The sequence below is a fragment of the Schistocerca cancellata genome, chromosome 5 (assembly GCF_023864275.1).
Source record: "Schistocerca cancellata isolate TAMUIC-IGC-003103 chromosome 5, iqSchCanc2.1, whole genome shotgun sequence".
NCBI lineage: Eukaryota > Metazoa > Arthropoda > Insecta > Orthoptera > Acrididae > Schistocerca > Schistocerca cancellata.
The window spans coordinates 314,261,000-314,281,986 of NC_064630.1; the positions used below are offsets into that span (position 1 = coordinate 314,261,000).

General features: G+C 39.6%; 1 protein-coding gene across 1 annotated transcript in view; it reads left to right on the forward strand.

Annotated features, from left to right (window-relative positions):
* The window catches only part of LOC126188856 (N-acetylgalactosamine kinase), a 96,405-nt gene that overhangs the window by 39,891 nt on the left and 35,527 nt on the right, over positions 1–20,987 (forward strand). The window contains exons 6-8 of the mRNA XM_049930499.1: positions 10,593–10,750; positions 17,873–18,013; positions 18,199–18,313. Coding sequence (XP_049786456.1) covers positions 10,593–10,750; positions 17,873–18,013; positions 18,199–18,313 — 414 coding nt within the window. The remainder of the gene's footprint in view (positions 1–10,592; positions 10,751–17,872; positions 18,014–18,198; positions 18,314–20,987) is intronic.

The following is a 20,987-nucleotide window of genomic DNA, read 5'->3' on the forward strand; positions in this document are numbered from 1 at the left end:
CCATAAACCTAGAGGTTTAAAACTTACAGAATCAAGTGCCTTGACCTCAAAATCCCCCATGAATAAATCAACCATTATATTGGGCAGAGGGCTTCCCAAGACGACTCTGTCAGTATGTTCATGAAATTCACCACTGAATAGAAAATAAGATGACATTAGCACACAATCAAAACAGTTCTCTCTTTGTCAAAATATTGGGGAATGAGAGAGGAGGAGTCTTATAAAGGTACTGTGGTATATAGTGATACTGTATCAAAACTAACCAATGCATCAATGTGGAGGCTGGCCGTGTGGCATCGCCCGCTCTGCCTGTGAGTGGACATGTGGCCGCTCCTCCTTCAGCAAGGTCCGAGCAGGCACACTGGGGGAGGGGTTTATTAATTATTGGGAGCTCCAACATTAGGCGGGTGATGGAGCCCCTTAGGGAAATAGCGGAAAGTTCGGGGAAGAAGGCCATTGTTCACTCTGTCTGCTTGCCGAGGGGGTCTCATCCGAGATGTGGAGGAGGCCCTGCTGGCGGTGATAGAGAGCAACGGGTGCACCCGACTGCAAATTGTTGCTCATGTTGGCACCAATGACTCCTGCCGTCTGGGTTCAGAGGTCATCCTCAGTTTGTACAGGCAGTTGGCGGAGTTGGTGAAGGTGGAAAGCCTCGCTCGCGGGGGTGGAATCTGAACTAACTATTTGTAGTATTGTTCCCAGAACCGATTGCTGTCCTCTGGTTTGGAGCTGAGTAGAAGGCTTAAACCAGAGGCTCAGACGATTCTGCGGAGATCTGGGGTGCAAATTTCTCGACCTCCGCTATCAGGTGGAGAAATGTAGGGTCCCCCAGAATAGGTCAGGCGTGCACTACACGCAGGAAGCAGTTACAAGGGTAGCGGAGTACGTGTGGAGTGCACATGTGGGTTTTTTAGGTTAGAGAATTCCCTCCCTAGGCCCGACAAGACGCCTCCTGAGACGCGGCAAGGTAGGAGTAGGCAAAATGCAACAGGGAATAACAATGTTAATATGCTAATAGTAAACTGCAGGAGCGTCTAAAGAAAGGTCCCAGAACTGCTCTCATTAATAAACGGTCACAATGCCCACATAGTACTAGGGACTGAAAGTTGGCTAAAACCAGATGTAAACAGTAATGAAATTCTAAACTCAGATTGGAATGTATACCACAGAGACAGGCTGGACAGTGAAGGGGGAGGCGTGTTTTTAGCGATAAGAAGTGCGATAGTATCGAAGGAAATTGACAGAGATCCGAAATGTGAAATAATTTGGACGAAGGTCACGGTTAAAGCAGGCTCAGACATGGTAATTGGATGTCTCTATAGGCCCCCTGGCTCAGCAGTTGTTGTGGCTGAGCATCTGAAGGATAATTTGGAAAATATTTCGAGTAGATTTCCCCACCATGTTATAGTTCTGGGTGGAGATTTTAGTTTACCGGATATAGACTGAGAGACTCAAATGTTCATAACGGGTGGCAGGGACAAAGAATCCAGTGACATTTTTTTCAGTGCTTTATCTGAAAACTACCTCGAGCAGTTAAACAGAGAACCGACTCGTGGCGATAACATATTAGACAATCTGGTGACAAACAGACCCGAACTATTTGAAACAGTTAACGCAGAACAGCGAATCAGCGATCATAAAGCGGTTACTGCATCGATGATTCCAGCCATAAATAGAAGTATTAAAAAAGGTAGGAAGATTTTTCTGTTTAGCAAAAGTGACAAAAAGCATATTTCAGAGTACCTGACGGCTCAACACAAAAGTTTTGTTTTAAGTACAGATAGTCTTGAGGATCAGTGGACAAAGTTCAAAACCATCGTACAATATGCGTTAGATGAGTATGTGCCAAGCAAGATCGTAAGAGATGGAAAAGAGCCACCGTGGTGCAACAACAGAGTTAGAAAACTGCTGCGGAAGCAAAGGGAACTTCACAGCAAACATAAACATAACCAACGCCTTGCAGACAAACAAAAATTACGCGAAGCGAAATGTAATGTGAGGAGGGCCATGCGAGAGGCGTTCAATGAATTCGAAAGTAAAGTTCTATGTACTGACTTGGCAGAAAATCCTAAGATAGTTTGGTCTTGTGTCAAAGCCATAGGTGGATCAAAACAAAATGTCCAGACACTCTGTGAGCAGAATGGTACTGAAACAGAGGATGACAGACTAAAGGCCGAAATACTAAATGTCTTTTTCCAAAGCTGTTTCACAGAGGAAGACTGCACTGTAGTTCCTTCTCTAGATTGTCACACAGATGACAAAATGGTAGATATCGAAATAGACGACAAAGGGATAGAGAAACAATTAAAATCGCTCAAAAGAGGAAAGGCCACTGGACCTGATGAGATACCAGTTCGATTTTACACAGAGTACGTGAAGGAACTTGCCCCCCTTCTTGCAGCGGTGTACCATAGGTCTCTAGAAGAGCATAGCATTCCAAAGGATTGGAAAAGGGCACAGGTCATCCCCGTTTTCAAGAAGGGACATCAAACAGATGTGCAGAACTATAGACCTATATCTCTAATGTCGATCAGTTGTAGAATTTTGGAACACATATTATGTTCGAGTATACTGACTTTTCTGGAAACTAGAAATCTACTCTGTAGGAATCAGCTTGGGTTTCGAAAAAGACGATCGTGTGAAACCCAGCTCGCGCTATTCATCCATGAGACTCAGAGGGCCATTGACATGGGTTCCCAGGTAGATGCCGTGTTTCTTGACATCCGCAAGGTGTTCGATACTGTTCCCCACAGTCGTTTAATGAACAAAGTAAGAGCATATGGACTATAAGACCAATTGTATGATTGGATTGAAGAGTTCCTGGATAACAGAACGCAGCATGTCATTCTCAATGGAGAAAAGTCTTCCGAAGTAAGAGTGATTTCAGGTGTGCCGCAGGGGAGTGTCGTAGGACCATTGCTATTCACAATATACATAAATGACCTTGTGGATGACATCGGAAGTTCACTGAGGCTTTTTGTGGATGATGCTGTAGTATATCGAGAGGTTGTAACAATGGAAAATTGTACTGAGATGCAGGAGGATCTGCAGCGAATTGATGCATGGTGCAGGGAATGGCAATTGAATCTCAATGTAGACAAGTGTATTGTGCTGCGAATACATAGAAAGAAAGATCCCATATCATTTAGCTACAATATAGCAGGTCAGCAACTGGAAGCAGTTAATTCCATAAATTATCTGGGAGTATGCATTAGGAGTGATTTAAAATGGAATGATCGTATAAAGTTGATCATCGGTAAAGCAGATGCCAGACTGAGATCCATTGGAAGAATCCTAAGGAAATGCAATCTGAAAACAAAGGAAGTAGGTTACAGTGCGCTTGTTTGCCCACTGCTGGAATACTGCTCAGCAGTGTGGGATCCGTACCAGATAGGGTTGATAGAAGAGATAGAGAAGATCCAACGGAGAGCAGCGCGCTTCGTTACAGGATCATTTAGTAATCGCGAAAGCGTTATAGAAATGATAGATAAACTCCAGTGGAAGACTCTGCAGGAGAGACGCTCAGTAGCTCGGTACGGGCTTTTGTTGAAGTTTTGAGAACATACCTTCACTGAGGACTCAAGCAGCACATTGCTCCGTCCTACGTATATCTTGCGAAGAGACCGTGAGAATAAAATCAGAGAGATTAGAGCCCACACAGAGACATACCGACAATCTTTCTTTCCACAAACAATACGAGACTGGAATAGAAGGGAGAACCGATAGAGGTACTCAAGGTACCCTCCGCCACAGACCGTCAGGTGGCTTGCGGAGTATGGATGTAGATGTAGATGTAGATATTAAGCCTGAGGCCACTAAGTGTCTCAATAAACTCCACGGAGTTACCTGTGTGATGGGTACACTTCCCTGAATGGTTTTAATAATTAAGCTATATATTTAACAGCAAAATACATTGGGGAGCCAGTGGTGCTTATTATTGGCTGCCTGGATGAAGGCAAAATGTCTCTTGACTCACTCCTTGTTATTACATCTGAAGGTGTCCAAAAAATGTAATCTCATAGATCCAGTAAATAAATGCCCACACATGTGCAGTGATGCCTTGAAACATTTATATACTGTTAATTTGGGCCAATTTTGAACACAGCTGAATAAGTCTTGTTCTTTCAAGAGATTTGATGGCTTGTGTGGCCATATGTAATTCCAGCAGTTGAGAATTGTGGGCAACCACACATACAGGACTGATGGACACATCTGTGGAGCTTAAAGGCTACTTGATGTTCAACATGAGGATGCCATTATTGAACAGTACATGACCCAGTCAGCTCATTACTGATAGTGTCTATTAGCTGTTTGTGTAGTCTTTGTGGGTTATCCACTACTTTAATGTTCTGGAAGACCTTCAAAAATCACTTGGCCTATGACTTCCAGTGGCACAATCAAATGGGACATAACTGGAATTTACTTCAATAAAGCCATTTACAGTAAAGCTCTACTGGTCATTCAAAACCTGATTTAATGCAATGTATATGGGATGCCTTAAAAGCAAAAATAGTGATAAGGAGTACAGTAATAGAACAGTTCAGCCATTTTAATTATGTGGGATGTAATATCACACCAGAGTATGACAAAGATATAGATAAGAAAGTTGCAAAATTTTAAAATACTTGTGGAACAATGAACAGTTCAGAAATTAGAGAGAGAGAGAGAGAGAGAGAGAGAGAGAGAGAGAGAGAGAGAGAGAGAAAAGAAATAGCATCAATAAAGTTTTTATAAAATAATGGCTATCCCCACACTACTCTGTGGAAGTGAATTTTGGGCCATTCACAAATCATAAGGAAGAGAGATCCAGGAAGCTGAAATTATATTTCTTAGAGCCGTGAAAGTTAGTACACTGAAGTAGAGAGACAAAGAAACAATGACATTAGGAAGGAATTAAACATATTTAATGTAAGAAACAAAACTGAAGACAACAGAAGAAAATGGAATGAACATTTTGGCAGATTGAACAGTGGCAGAATACTTTACAAAGTCAGAAATTAGAATGAGAAGTCTGGGAAGGGCAAGAAACAGATGTGCACCATAGCAAGTGTAGGCCTAATACTTGAAATGCAGGAAAAGAAGAAGAAGAAGAAGAAGAAGAAGAAGTGGTATTTATTTGGTCTGTCTGCTTCTCAAGTGACCACTGGCGTGAACTCAAGGTTTGCAGAGAGAGTTGTTTTACAGTATTCATCAGACGCAAAATCGAATTCAGGAACTACTGCATCAAAATTCTCCCTGAACAATGTTTTTAGTCTTTGATATAATTTTGCATTAACCTGAACATCTTAATTCCACCCATCATAACTGGAAGAACTTTTTTGAACAGTTTTTTTGTCACACTGCTGAGAAAAGGAGTTCATTTTGATTTTGCTGTAAAATTTTGCATTTTGATTTTGTCACAATAACTACAGCAAAATTTTGTGGCATTCATACGGTGAAAGGGATGAAGACTATTGTAAAATCCACTTAAGTAGAATGTCATTGAAGCCATGATTTTGTAACAGGCAGCTTCCATGAAATAGGTGAAGGAGCATCCCTTTGGCCAGTCACCTAGGCATTGTGGGTTTGATCGGTGAGCAAGGGAGTCAGAAGACTTATCAGAGGTGGGGGACTGCAGCTAAAAAGATAGATCATAGTAAAACTCTATGTTGTTATATCAAACTGGAGTAGACACAGATGCATGTCCTCGTCCAGTTGGCACAGCAGCTTTGTACTTGGTGTAGCATTCAAATAACTTCTGGGAATTCAGCCAGGTAACACTTTCAGTGACCGCCGATATTTTGGCGGGAGAACACCCCGCCCTTTTCAAGGCCAACTACAACGGACAGGCAGCGTACATGCAAATTTAAAACTTCGGTTCTTGGACTGAAGCAGGAAAGATAACACACACACTGAACACTAGTGCCACCAAGGTGGTGCTGAATTAACTAATCTCTTTCGCATGTGTTGACATCCACATACTTTTTATTTAATGACCAGTATTATGAGCAGACAGATGGAGTTGCAATGGGTAGTCCGTTGTCTCCTTTGATCGCAAATTTGTTTATGGAAGACTTTGAGGAGCATGCATTGGAGTCGGCGCCTTTGAAACCTGTCTGTTTCTTTAGATATGTTGATGATACCTTCGTTGTTTGGCCTCATCGTAGGGAGAATTTGAATGTCTTTCTAGAACATATGAATTCGATCCACCCGAACATTCGTTTTACGATGGAGGTGGAAGAGGATGGTTGCCTTCCCTTTCTTGACGTGTTGGTTAGGAGGAAGGACGATGGATCATTGGGACATGCAGTCTACAGGAAATGTACTCACACCGACTTGTACTTACAGGCTAATAGTCGTCACCATCCAGCTCAGCGTGAAGGGGTACTTCGTACCTTGGTACACAGGGCACATGTCGTTTCTGACGATGAGACTTTGCCAGCTGAGCTGTCCCATCTTGAAGTTACATTTCGTCAAAATGGTTATAGTGACAGACTGATTGAACGTGCGTTGCGCTATCGACCAACTGTACATCGGGTGATTGATGATAATTCTGAGTCGACACCTAAGTCTACTGCCTTTTTGCCTTACATAGGAAACACGTCCAACAGGATCAGTTGTATTTTATGGAAATACTATGTGAAATGTGTTTTCCGACCTCCATCTAAAATTAGAGCACTTTTGAGTTCCGTTAAGGATGATCTTGGACTGCGTAAGGCGGGTGTATATCGTGTTCCTTGTAGCTGTGGCATGGTATATATTGGTCAAACTATCAGGACCATGGAGGACCGATGTACTGAGCATAAACGGCACACACGATTACAGCAGCCAAGTAGATCTGCTATTGCTGAACATTGCTTGGAGACTGGCCACCCCATGTTATATAATAACACCGAGATCCGAGATATTGGCATGCACGTCCAGCTATTGGTACAGTGTTATTAGGGAGGCAGTTGAGACTAAATTAGTGAGCAACCTCGTTAACAGGGATGGAGGTTTCTGTTTAAACTCTGTTTGGAATCCGGCTCTCTCCCTTGTCAAAAAACAGAGGGACAGAGTCAATGCTACCTCACCTGCGAATTCATAGTCTCGCTATCGATAGCTCTGACTTTGGTCATCTTTGGTGGCACTAGTGTTCAGTGTGTGTTATCTTTCCTGCTTCAGTCCGAGAACCGAGGTTTTAAATTTGCATGTACGCTGCCTGTCCGTTGCAGTTTGCCTTGAAAACGGCAGGGTGTTCTCCCGCCAAAATATTGGCGGTCGCTGAAAGTGTTACCTAGCTGAATTCCTGGAAATTATTTGAAAGTTGTATACGCCAGGAGAAACTCAGGTCTCACATTGGCGTAGCAGATTTGACCATACTTGAAGACCTCACACACTGCTAAGAGAAAGTATGCTGATGATGCATGCCAGCCGGAGTGGCCGAGCAGTTCTAGGCGTTACAGTCTGGAACCGCGTGCCCGCTACGGTCGCAGGTTCGAATCCTGCCTCGGGCATGGTTGTGTGTGATGTTCTTAGGTTAGTTAGGTTTAAGTAGTTCTAAGTTCTAGGGGACTGATGGCCTCAGCAGTTAAGTCCCATAGTGCTCAGAGCCATATTTTGATGATGCACATGGCGATGTTAACCAGCTGATGCCTGTGCAGCATCCTTACAGCAGGCTCAGCTGTGGTCAGGGGAACCAATTTCAACTTGACAATGGCCTGTTGCATTTGCGGCATTCCATGAACAGCCCAGTGTCATCAAACCTCAGACCCTGCCAAACTATCTGTTACTGGGTGGGTCATAGTCTGCCTATTTACAGCGTCCTCCTGTTGAATCATTAGCTGCCCGTGGGCGGAGGCACACCAAGTCGATTGATAAAATGCTGCATTGGCATCTGATCATAAAGAATCTTCCCACATAATGGCATAATGTTGGGGGGGGGGGGGGGGTTGGTTAGCAAGTTAGCAAGCCTTCAAGGACAGAAAGTGAACCACCATGCCTTCATACTCCTTGGGGGTCATGGTATTCTGTCTGCATAACTACTATCTTAATTGGGAGTTCTAAAGGGAAATTAGTCTTCTTTCATAGGCTTCCTGTAATACCAGCAGATTACTCTTCAAACTCGAATGTCTTCGGTTTTCAATAAAACAAACTGTTATAAACAAGAAATGCAGACATACTCTTCTAGTGGTTGGACTTCACATGAAGTCAGTATTTCCCACACAGGCAACTTTACCTACTGTCTTGCTCTTGGGTATTAAGTAGAAAGAGCAGGAGAAAAATATACTGTTTGCTTCTTGTGGTGCTTCATGAGAAATACTCAATTCTGTACAATTTACTTTTTAATCTGATCAAATAAAGAATAACCAGCTAATAAACAATAGTTGATAAGAATCACTACAACTTCATGTGAAGACTAAAGTGCTAAATGGCAGATAGGCACATTAAAGTATGGATGACTGTTCATTAAACTACAATTAGGTGATGAAACATGCCTGTGTTCATACTGCACTTCATTAGGCCGGTATTACACTATCAAATTTCTTTGTCCAATATCTTTGTCCAATAGCTTTGTCAAAGATATTTGATAGTGTAATAGGGACTTTGTCAAATGTCGTCCAATATTTGATCAAATCTAGGGCCGCGCTGTATATTTGATCAAAGAAACCGCTTGTCTTCTGTTCACTGCAATGTGACATGTTACCACATGGAGCGCTAGCATCGCTGCAGCGTACTGTCGTCTGTAGTGTTTTTATAACCATTGCCGGTAAATACAATTGGTGTGTGCCGACAACTACAAAATTAATAGAGATGTCTGAAGCTGATGAGGCGCTTTACAACGTGAGGCACCCTGAATACAAAAATAGATTAAGAAGATTGCAGACCTAACCTGACCTAACCTAACCTAACATAACCCTCTCCTGTAGCAAGGAATCGGAGTGTTATAGTGAGCCTGTCTTCTGAAGATGTAGCAGTTCTTAAGTGAATATTGTGCTTTGTGATATGAGGATACACTTCATTGAGCACATACAGAAATGTATGCTCATCCATTCTTAAGTAATTGATGTACCACTTGACGTCTTCCACTGTAAGCTCACGTAACAAGTTTTGTTGAATGCTTTTATCGTGTCGTCGTCAAACCCACGGCTTCACCCAGATTAGATTACTTTTTCGTTCCATAGATCCGTGCTGAGGAGAGCCTCGTGGATGTGGAACATGTCGATTTTTTTAAAGCTGAAATAACAATACTAATAGTATGAATAAATACAATACATCATTTGTTTCTATTAAAAATTTCGCCAATGGAGTAGAAGAAGTTAGCCAGTAGTAAGTCTTTCAGGCTCCTTTTAAACTGATCTTTATTTCTAACTAAATTTTTTGTTTCCTGGCAAATTATTGAAGATGAGTGTTCCTGGGTAGTGAACCCCTTTTTGAACAAAAGTAAGTGCTTTTAAGTCCTTGTGCAGATCATTTTTGTTCCTGGTATTGTATGTATGAACTAAGTCGTTTGTTGGAAAAAGAGATATATTATTTACGACAAATTTCACTAAGAAGTAAATATACTGAGAGGCAGTAGTTAGTATACCTAGTTCTTTGAAGAGGTTTCTGCAGGAGGTCCGTGAATTTACTCCACAAATAATACCTTGAAAACTTGACTTCAAGATTTACCCCAAAATATTATCCCATATGACATTGTGGAATGAAAGTATGCAAGCTTTTTCATTTTTATGTTGCCTATGTCTGCTAACACTCGAATTGCAAATACAGATTTGTTAAGGCCTTTCTGCAGTTCTGTGGTGTGCTTCTTCCAACTGAATTTATTATCAAGTTGTAATCCCAGGACTTTAAGACTGTCAACCTCGTATGTATGGTTCCATTTTTTCCCCCACTTCTTTTCCGCATGTGCACACAATGCAATTGGAGTACGTAGAACTGCTGCGGTTAATAACAAGTTGTTGTCAGCCATCTTGAACTTTGACGAAAAATTTGATGACAGTGTAATACCCCCTCTAGCGCTACGTCAAAGATCTTTGTCAAATATATTGGACGGAATATTGGATCACATCTTTGATCAAATCTTTGACAAAGAAATTTGATAGTGTAATACCGGCCTTAGCAAAATTATTTCAAAAAAATGTAGTAAATGAAATTCAGTGAGATTACTATTTTCTACTCTCTAGAGCAATGTAAACATATTTGATAGCTGCAGGGTGGAATTTTTGTCCCCCAATACAATGCAATCCCTATAGTATACCAAGAGAGTGAGTCAGAAGTAAATGGCAGATCAAATGAAGTGAATATCCATGTTCATATTTGTTATTCTTTGTTACTGTCCTAGTGAGTTACAAATTGGCAAGTGTATAGATTAATTAATAATATGCATAATGTATAATTTCCCTGACTCTTGATTTTGATACCATTTGTACTACAACACATAAGCATATGAGAATTGAAAATTGTGATTAATCTGTTTTTTTTAATGAGAAGAAGCTGCTATTCTCTACTTCTTTCGTTTTGGAATTATTCTCATTGCCATGCAGCTTACTTTATGGTGATAGATTATTATTTTTTACAGAACACTTTGTAATAAAAAGTTTTGTATTGATTTAATTATTTTTATCTTGTTTTAGGATCTGCCAAGCACATTGAATTCAATCCTTTAAGAGCTGAAAACATTAAGCTTCCAAGTGGCGCAGTTTTTGTCATAGCTCATTCTCTTAGTGTTGTGAATAAAGCTGCAACCCATGACTACAATTGTCGTGTAGCAGAATGCCGTTTAGCTGGCCAGGTATTTCTCATTAATATTATTCACAAGAGCGTAAGGTTGATTATAATATCTTATGGTTGTCATTGAAATTAACAAAATAATGTGGGTATATTGTAGCTGGAAAAATCCATGTATTAGTTCTCAAATTAACAGTATTTACATTGGTAAAGTTCAAAAAAATTTATTCTGCCACAGGAATTAAACAAAATCCATATGTTCTTATTTTTGAATCTTGACTCTGATTTTCCTTTGATGTGTGATTTCATCAGACAATTTATGACTTCCAAGAAATCTTCAACATATGTGTTAACAGAATTATGATATTGCTTTTTCTTCTACACTCAGCATTTAATAAAGTTCTTAAATTTAATATATTTATTATTATTTTATCATTTGACATGTTTTTGTAAAGCTCTCCAAGTAATATAGGTATATAGGCATGTAATTTGACACACCACAGACATAACTGCACGTAGAAATGGACAGAAAATGCAAAATAGCAAAGCAACAATGACCTGAGGAAAAATGCAGAGCTGTAGAAGCCTGCGTGACTGTGGGGAATTTAAAGAAACCTCAGAGGAAAGAGAAGTAGCTTTACATATAGAAAGACCTCAGAGGGCAAGTTAGTACTAACAAGGAGATATTCCCAGGATGGGATCAACTTTTTGAAACTATCTATACAGCATGATAGGGTAGGGTCCCAGGTATCACAACCTGAAGCCATTCTTCAAAGTGGACCCTCATTTGTGAATAATTGATGAAAGACTTCTGTGTGACACTCTGGAGCAGTGGCCGTCAAACTTCTTTGCTCAAAAGCCAATACTGACATTGTGGGGTGACACCTCAGGCCACAAATGTGAGATACCATAAAGATAGTGAAGATGCAATACACTGGCCACCAGCCTGCAAGTGCCAATTGTTAAAAGTCAACACCATTTGGAACACTTTGTTCAATTGTTCTCTATTTCAGATTGCTGCCACCTCTAGCAACCCCGAACTTGACAGTTTAACTGTGTGACAAAGTGTTGTGTGTGTGAGTGGATGATAAATTGATTAATAACAGTAATTGTATTTATATTTAAATGCGCTCTTGGATATTAGGCACGATCACAAAAGTTTGAGAAGTGATTTAAATGCCTGTTTTCCTGTCCTGTACTGTACTGTACTACAAGAGCCTTAGTTAATTTTATGTCCCTTGTTACAGTAAGTATTGTGTTTCTAGATAACTATCTCTGTAATGCACATTTGCGAATCCACGTTACTTTCATATCCAAATTTATACCATAGCAGGCAATTAGTGCAAGTTGTGTAAGCACATGAGCTGTCAGGACTGGGCATTCCCATCTCACATCTAACCCAGCACTGACTGCACTGCTTACCCCTCTGTGGCTGCACTGCTTACCCCTCCATGACTGGGGTAAATGGCCAAATTTACTTAGCTCATAGCCAAATTCACCATTCTCAATTAAAGCTTTTGACCTTATATACATCACCATGTAGATGGTTTCAAAAAGTCAGTCCTACCCCTGTGGACCTCCCATTGTAAGCAAAGAAGGGAAGGCTGATGAAGAAGAAATAGATGAAAGTGAAGTGGGCAATTTGATACTGTGAGAAGCATTTGACAAGCCTGTGAGACACCTAAATAAAAACAAATTTCATGGAGTAAACAACATTCCCTCAGAATTATGTGATTCGTGGGGGAGTCAGCTATGACAAAATTGTTTCACTTACTTCAAAAGCTGCAGCATAGTTGTGAATAGAATCAGTGATCCAGAGTGTGTAGAATTAGTTCATTTATTACCGTCTATCATCACAAAAATTAGCATGTGATGACAATTTTTGTGACTATAGATTGGGATAACAGAAACATACTTAACTTGCTATGCAAGATAGATTTTGAGAACAATGTAATAGTCCCAGTTTCAAAGAAAGCAAGTAATGACAAATGTGAATATTATCGAACCATCAGTTTCATAAATCATGGTTGCAAAGTACTGACGTGAACTATTTTCAGAAGAATGGAATAACTGATAGAACCTACCTTGGAGAGGATCAGTTTGGGCTCTGCAGAAATGTAGGAACACATGAGACAATGCTGTCCCTATGATTTATGTTAGAAGATAAGTTAAAGAAAGGCAGATCTATGTTTATAGCATTTTTAGACTTAGAGAAAGCTTTTGACAGCATTGAGTGGAGTACGCTCTTTGAAATTCTGAACATAACAGGGATAAAATACAGAGTGTGAAAGATCATATACAACTTAAGTAGAGACCAGTTTGCAGTTATGAGAGTTGGAAGATATGAAAGGGATGCAGTAGTTGAGAAGAGTGAGACACAGTTGTAGTCTGTCCACAATGTTATTCAATCTGTGTACTAATCAAACAGTAAAGATGACCAAGGAAAAAAGTTGGAAGGGAATTAAAGTTCAAGCAGCAGAAATAAACACATTGAGGTTTGCTGATGACACTGTAATTCTGTCAGAGATAGCAAAGGACTTGAAAGGTATGTTGAAGGGAATTGATAGAGCCTTATATTGTGGCTTGAAGGGGTACAAAATATCCTCGTAAAGGCTGTTGCAAATTTTTACTGATCTAAAAATGTTCTCCAGCTATAACGTTTTTAGATGTGGGGGGCAGATGGAAGTCAGCAGTTGCAAGATCTGATGAATTGGATGCACATTCAAAAAATTACTATTTCAAATCCTTTCTCACCTTATTCTTGTACATATATAGTAGCTCTGTTTTGCAGAAACAGAAATGTTGAAATCTGCAGTCAAATATTCCTCTACGTGGAGGACTCAGGAGTATAGCCCTTGTTTAATTCTCAGACCACTGCAAGGATGAGTTATACAAAGATATTAGTGTCAGTGTGATGAGAAACAGCTAATATTGCTAAAATACAATCAACATAATTATCATCAACAATAGCAGCAGCTGCAGCAGCCATTTTTCATCTACTGTTGGATCAAGTCTCTTCCAGACTTCTAAGATACTAGCATCTTCAATATTATGCATCAAAGTACATCTCGATTGTTTTCTGACGTTGTCTACCATCTTGAAATAGATTGCTGTCTTGGTCACTTTCTGTGATGAGCAATTCAGCAAAAAATGTAATCCATCTATCTTCAGCAGCTGATCTGGCTCTGTTAAGCGTGGTTTAAGCAGAGAATCTGGATTGGTAAAAATTGTTTCGTGACACAGGTGTTGCACATTAATTTTGTAAATACCTGTCTACACGGTGACATCAGTGCACCCTGCAGTTTTGACGTTTTGTGAGTGCTGGAGCATCATTGTCATCTCTAAAATGAAAGTTGTGATGGTAAACTAGTTCTGATGGAGTTCATGCTGTTTGCTTGAAACCAATACAAAAGGCGAAGGACATACATGTTTGAATTTGTGATTTGATAAAGTCAACTACATAAGAATGATGTCAGAGCAGTTTAGAGATCTTTGTAACAATGTTTAATAAGAAAAGAAGATATTGTAATGCATGATGCTTTACTTAGGAATTGAAACTACAGATCTCAGATCACTTCTTTGACTTGTGTAGATTCTTATTCACCTCTAGAGTATCCATTTCATGTTCCAAAATCCACAATTGCCAACTTAATTACATTTACATCTGCACTTATAATCCACAAGGCACCTTGCGGTGTGTCGAGGGAAGTACTTTATGTACCATATCACTTCCGTGCTTTCCTTTCCTGTTCTGGTCGTACATAGTTTGTGGGAAGAATAATTGCTGGTAAGCCTCCTTGTGGGCTCGAATCTCTCCAATTTTATCTGTACCATATCGCTTCCCTGCTTTCCTGTTCTGGTCATGCATAGTTTGCAGGGAGAATAATTGCTGGCAAGCCTCCGTGTGGGATTGAATCACTCTAATTTTATCTTCATGGCCTTCTCATGAGATGTACGTAGAATGAAGCAATGTATCTGAAGATTCATCTAAGAACATACACTCTCAGAACTTTAACAATAATCCACATCTTGATACAGAACACTTCCCTTACAGTGTTTGCCAGCTCAGGTGATTGATCATCTATCTGATGCTTTTGTGGATGCTAAGTGAACCTGTAATGAAATGTGACGTTCTTCTGTGAATCTTCCCTATTTCCTCTATCAGTCTGATCTGGTGCAGATCCCATACTGAGAAGCAATATTCAAGTATTGGTTGAATGAGTCCTTTTGTAAGCTGCTCCCTTTGTTGATGGATTAAACTTCTTGTGGATTTCTCCAATGAATCTGTGTGGCATCTACCTTATTTGTGATTGATTTTATGTGGTCACTCAATTTCAAATCACTTTGTATGAATACTCCTAGATATTTTAAGGAAGTAACTGATTCCAGTGATTGTTCTGCAATTTTGTAATCATATAGTAATATGTCTTTCTGTCTATGTATTCACAATATGTTACATTTCCTAATTTTAAGGGTCAATTGTCACTTCTACACCAAGCATTGATCCTCTACAGGTCTTCCTGCACTTTGCTACAATTTTCTAGCGTTGAAACTTCTCTATCTGTACTACAGCATCATCTGCAAAAAGCCTCATGTAACTTCTGACAATATCTATTGGGTCATTTACAGGCGCGGCTCGTAATTAAAGGCTCTGAGGCGGAGCCGCCCCAAAATATATGTTAAAGTAAATTTCGCAAGAACGTATTACATAATTTAAATTATCAGGACAAATTTCGCATATTTCCCATTCCGATTAAAATAACGGTGGTCAACGTTTTTGGAACTGTTTGTATTGATAGATGTTTTCCGAACGGTTAGTAGTGTTTAGGCTGCGCCTTGGAACGTCCGTAAGCTGCATGTAGTAGCGGTTTGGGGGCGTGGCTTCTACATAGTTCTGCTCTTTATGGGCGACCCGAAGGCTCAGAGCTTGCAGCCTAAGGGTGTCATACCAACCACCACACATTTTTCAGGTTCCACTATCTATGTAATAAAGGAATGTAGAGTGGCCGAAACTTCGCTATCCAATCTCTGTCTCTGCACATCTCTACTACGCTTCGATGCATCATTAATCGACGTTTAGTATTATTGTTTCGATAATGTTTTACATAGTTGTTTTGTTTCAGCCATTGGCTATTTTATCCACATTTAGAATAAGTTTGCAAATATCCCGCCAGACTGCACTACACTACAGTAACATACCAGTACTGCCATCCAGCGAGAGTTTCCTAAGTGGTTAGAGGACAAAGCACGCGAAATTTGTCCCGTTACTTTACTTTCCTTGCTTGCTGATGCTGACTGCTTTTGTTGATACCGTGTAATATTAGCAAGTTTCTTTTTCGGAGCATATTTTGCAAGATTTTAGTGAGTTTTACTTGCTGGTGAATATCTGCGACATACCGCGAGTGTGAAACAAGCGCAATATGAATTCAGTGTTCAATTTAATAGGTAAAAACTTGGAACACGGCCATGGAATGAAAGTGAAAGAACTTTGTGCATCCAGACCCGTATTAAAGATCTCTCCGAAACGTGTCTTTCCATATGATTTGCTGCGAAGTGTCAGGAAATGTAATGATGACATTTAAAAACACTTACCAAAGATTTTAACTCGAAGTTAGCTTCTAATGATATTTAATACCTGATTATAGAAGATACAGTACGTAAAATTATGGGTAGAGAGTGATCTGCCCACCCCGTCCACCTGAATTCTTAGTTGTTTATGTGAGACTAATCTGTAGCATAACCCGAGGTCTATGTTGGCTCCCATCGATAAATGCCACAGCCTTCCCCAGTATAGAAACCACGAGCCGCGCCTGGTCATTTATATGTATTGTGAAAGTAATGATCCTTTAACACTCCCCTGGAGCACACCTGAAGTTACTTTTATGTTTGAAAACTTCTCTCCATTCAGACTGAAATGCTGTGTTCTGTTTGCTAGAAACTCTTCAGTACTATTAAAGGTTGGTCAGATATTCCATATGCTCATAGTTTGATCATTAGGCAGTAGTATGGAACTGTATAAAATGCCTTCCAGAAGTCAAGGAACACAAAATCTGCATGGTCACCTTTATCTATTCTACATTCCTGAAGCTTTTGGATGAACAGAGCAAGCTGGGTTTCACCCAGTGAAGCATGTTGCTTCCTACTGAGCAATTTTTTGGCATCCAGCAGTGTCATACTACATGAGCATAAAACATATTCCAAAGCTTTACGACTGACTAACGTCAGATAGTTTTGTGCATCTGTTTGATGATCCTTTTTGGGAACTGGTAATACCTGTGCTGTTTTCAATCATAAGGAACACTTTGCTCCTTCAAAGACCTACAGTACACTGCTTCTAGAAGAAAAGTGAATTCTTTCACATATGCTATGTAGATTTATATCGGTACCGCGTCAGGTGCAGTGACCTTCCCTCTATTGAGTGATTTCAGTTCCACATCTTCGCAATGTCACCTATTTAGTAAGTTTCTTTTCTCTGACTTTCAGTTGTCAAATCTTTTTTGTTTCACATAGACTGAATTGTGAATTTTCACCTTTAAATCCACATAACATACTTTGGATAACATATGCATTTCCACAGCTGTGCTTTTAGCGAAGCTGGCTATTCAGTCAAGCTTTTCAGGGTGACTTCATATTGAGTGAGAGCATTGATTCCTTTTCTAAATCCAGAAAGGACTCTATATTAATCTTAGATGTCTTATTGTTTCTTACAGTATGTATTTTGGTCAGTAATTCAAACGTCATCAATCATTTGATGTTAATACCACAAAAACTGTCTCAAGTGCCACACTGCATTGCGCACTGTTCTTTTAATAATAATTATCATTAACACCCTACAAGGACCTGTGCATAGTGTAACTGCTGAAAAGCCAACCATTTTCTCAATTCACCACTTTGTTGCATTTATTGAAACATCACCTAAAGCATAAACGCACATACCAGATAGTTTCATGTCATGGAAATATGAATGCTCCAAAACTGAATAGTTTTTGTCAACGACTTTTGCCGCTGCACTCCATGCATTTACAATGACTGGCAGCAAAGTTCTGAAACTTAGTTTTACAACATAGTCTTGCCATGTTAACTAGTTCTTACTTTCCCACCTCAGTTGCAGTTTCATAATGGTATCAGTACATTGTATTTAATATAAATGACAACATTGCCAACTAGATGGGTACTTTTTTTCCAGATTATAGCAAAAAAACATAATTTGAAATGGAGAGAGATATCTCAGCTGTCTGATCTTCAGAAGAAAATTGGATTAAGTCTTGAAGAAATATCTGAAGTTGTGTGCAGTGCATTACATGAAGAGCCATACACGAAAGAAGAGGTATGTCTTAGCAGGCACTACTTATGTTTTTTATAGCTATTTTGGGATTGTGTAGTACAGGTAGTTAAACAGAATTTTTGATCTTTATGATTTTGTTTACCATTAACATTTGGTCTATATACATAAGTATGCACCCTGTTTCTGATACAGCAAAAATAATGCTGACTACATAAATAAATTTACAGATTTGCAACGAGCTTGAGGTGAGTGAAGAAGAGCTACACGAGTACTCTCTGACTAACAACACCACACACATCAGCAAATTCAAACTTCGACAGAGGGCCCTCCATGTGTTTCAGGGTTTGTTAAGACTAATGTTTAGTTAAAAATCAAGTTTCTAAGGACTTCAGCATTTTATTGAATTTGATGCATTTGCTAACATTCTTCTAAAGACATTCACAAAATTGAATGTTATATATGATACAGACGCTACGTATGTAACAGAAAATTGTGAGTTAGTTTTAGATACACTAATGAGCCAAGCGTAATTTCTTTTTTTTTTTTCAGCATACACTCCTTCAAATTCTTTGAGCACTTGAACAGTTATTTCTGTTGCAGTATTGTGTGTTCCTTACTGACACTGCAGGGGAGGAGGAACATACTCAGAGTATGAGGAGGAAGTACAGTTATCTGCAAAATTCATGCTGTTTAGATTATACAACCTAAAATTGTAGGCTGGATTGGTACTGTAACCTGGATACCTTCCTTTCTTTGAGAATGTGCTACTTGAACAAACCTGTGGTGCATTTGAATCTTTCAACCCATGACAACCCTTTCACCTGTTTCTTCCAAACTTGACAGACGCTCTCCCAAAATACTGATGTGCTGATGTGGTGGAGCCTATTCCATCTACTTCCTGGGGCATATTGCCCAGTTGCAATTGATAAACCGTTCATACTAAATGGCAAGCATGTTTGGAAACTCATTGGATGGTGGAGATTGGTGAGCACCGGCTGGTGGATGCCACAAGTTCCATGCAATCATAAAGATATGTTTCAGTGAATACCATGTAACACCATGGTGGGATACTGTGTAATACTGCGCTAGAATGTTAAACAGTGGAAAATTCAGAATGGAATTCAGATATTGTTGTTATGGTGGAATTTTGTGTGACACAACAAGAAATGGAAACCTTGGCGTAGCCATCTGGATCAGGATTATGATACACAAACTTCTTCAAAAAGAAAATTTCAAATGGATGTGCTCTGTGCTGAATGGAGGGATGCTTCTTGAGGCGAAATAGTCATTGCTGGGCAACCTCTGGAGCAGCTGCTACACACCAGTGGCTTGAGTAGAACTGTGGTGCTCAGTTTGACTAACATCACCTTCCCTAGCTTGTTGTGGAATGTAAACGTGTCTCACATAGTCAAATAGTATCACAGCCAACAGCTCAGATGATACATTAGGAAATGTCTGCACCCAAAGGCCTCAAATATGTTATACTTATTAGCAACAGATAGACTGTTACTCACAACAGAGATGACACATTCTGTTGCAGACAGGCACAATGGAAAGACTGTCACACATTGAGCTTTCAGCCAAAGCCTTCTTTAGAAATTAAACACACATTCTCTCTCTCTCTCTCTCTCTCTCTCTCTCTCTCTCTCTCTCTGTCACACACACACACACACACACACACACACACAAAGCAAGCACACCTCATGCACGTGATTGCTATCTCTGGCTGCTGCAGGAGGTAGCAGCCATAAGTGTGTGGAGTGTACTTGCTTGTGCGAATGTGTGTTTTCCTTTTGAAGAAGGATGTGACAAAATCTCAATGTGAACAGTCCTTTTGTTGTGTCTGTCTGCAACTGAATGTGCCATCTTTATGGGGAGTAATATTTTCTTTTTTGTAATATTGTTGATATTAAAATCTGCTCTTTAAGTCATTGTTTCCATGTTCCAAACTAATCAGCAGTAGTAGGTAGTTATAGAATACACTCCGCTTTCCAGAACTGAATTATTATCATAAAGGGGATAGAAGGCATCTATGAGTAGTCCTCCCCATACTACGTTTTAAAAATGCTGGGTACATTGAAATACATAATGATAACCCACTGATTCAAATGTCAACAGCAAATTGGGTATTACAGCCACTAAGCACAAGATTTTTGAAGGGTATCCCATGTAATGTCAAAAACACGCCAAAGTTATTTACAGTAATTTCTGTGAAAAATGTGGGAAACCCATATGTGAGGGTTTAACATTTTAATGTTCCGATAATAAGTTGCCGTCTCTTTAATGTAAGAATAGATTATCAATGCAACTAGCTGCTATCTCTGTGTAATGTCTTGTCTGTATAGATGTGTATCTGTTGTCTTTAAGATTCCCTCACTTTCACACATAAGTCTGTACAGTAAAGTAAGGCCCTTCCAGTTCTTGGCTGATCCGTGATAAGACAGGCGAAAAATTAGACTAATGGAGGGTTATTAGCATTATCTCTATTTTCATTCGCTCTCTCTCTTTCTCTCCTTTATCTATGTATAGTTTTTAATATAAGATTTCATTACGTGTAATAATGATAAGAGAAATCAGCCAAATAGAATCTTTGGTGGAATCCTTCGTCTTGGTAATCAGCGGCTGGCTTGCTGTAAGAGATCTTTACATTTATTATTACTGTTAAACACTGCAGTCAGTTGGGAGAATCAATCGTTTGGACAATTTGTTCCTTTTACGAAAGATTGCAAATTCCAGATGTGTACGAAGCCTTTTTGGACGATTTAACACAGACTCAATGATTGCAGGCTCTCTTCGACACAGCTGAAACTTCCCCACTAATTACAGGGCCAACGTGATCAACAAATGATTCAGAAAAAAACTCATTCATTCATTCACTCCAGAACAAAAAAGTCACAAACCTTACTTGTGGAGGAAATTGTGTATTAAATCCATCTCCATTACATGTCCAGATCTCCGGTGATTCCACGCCTTAATTATTTTCCTTTTACAATCTCTTTCTCTTCAAAACAAACCG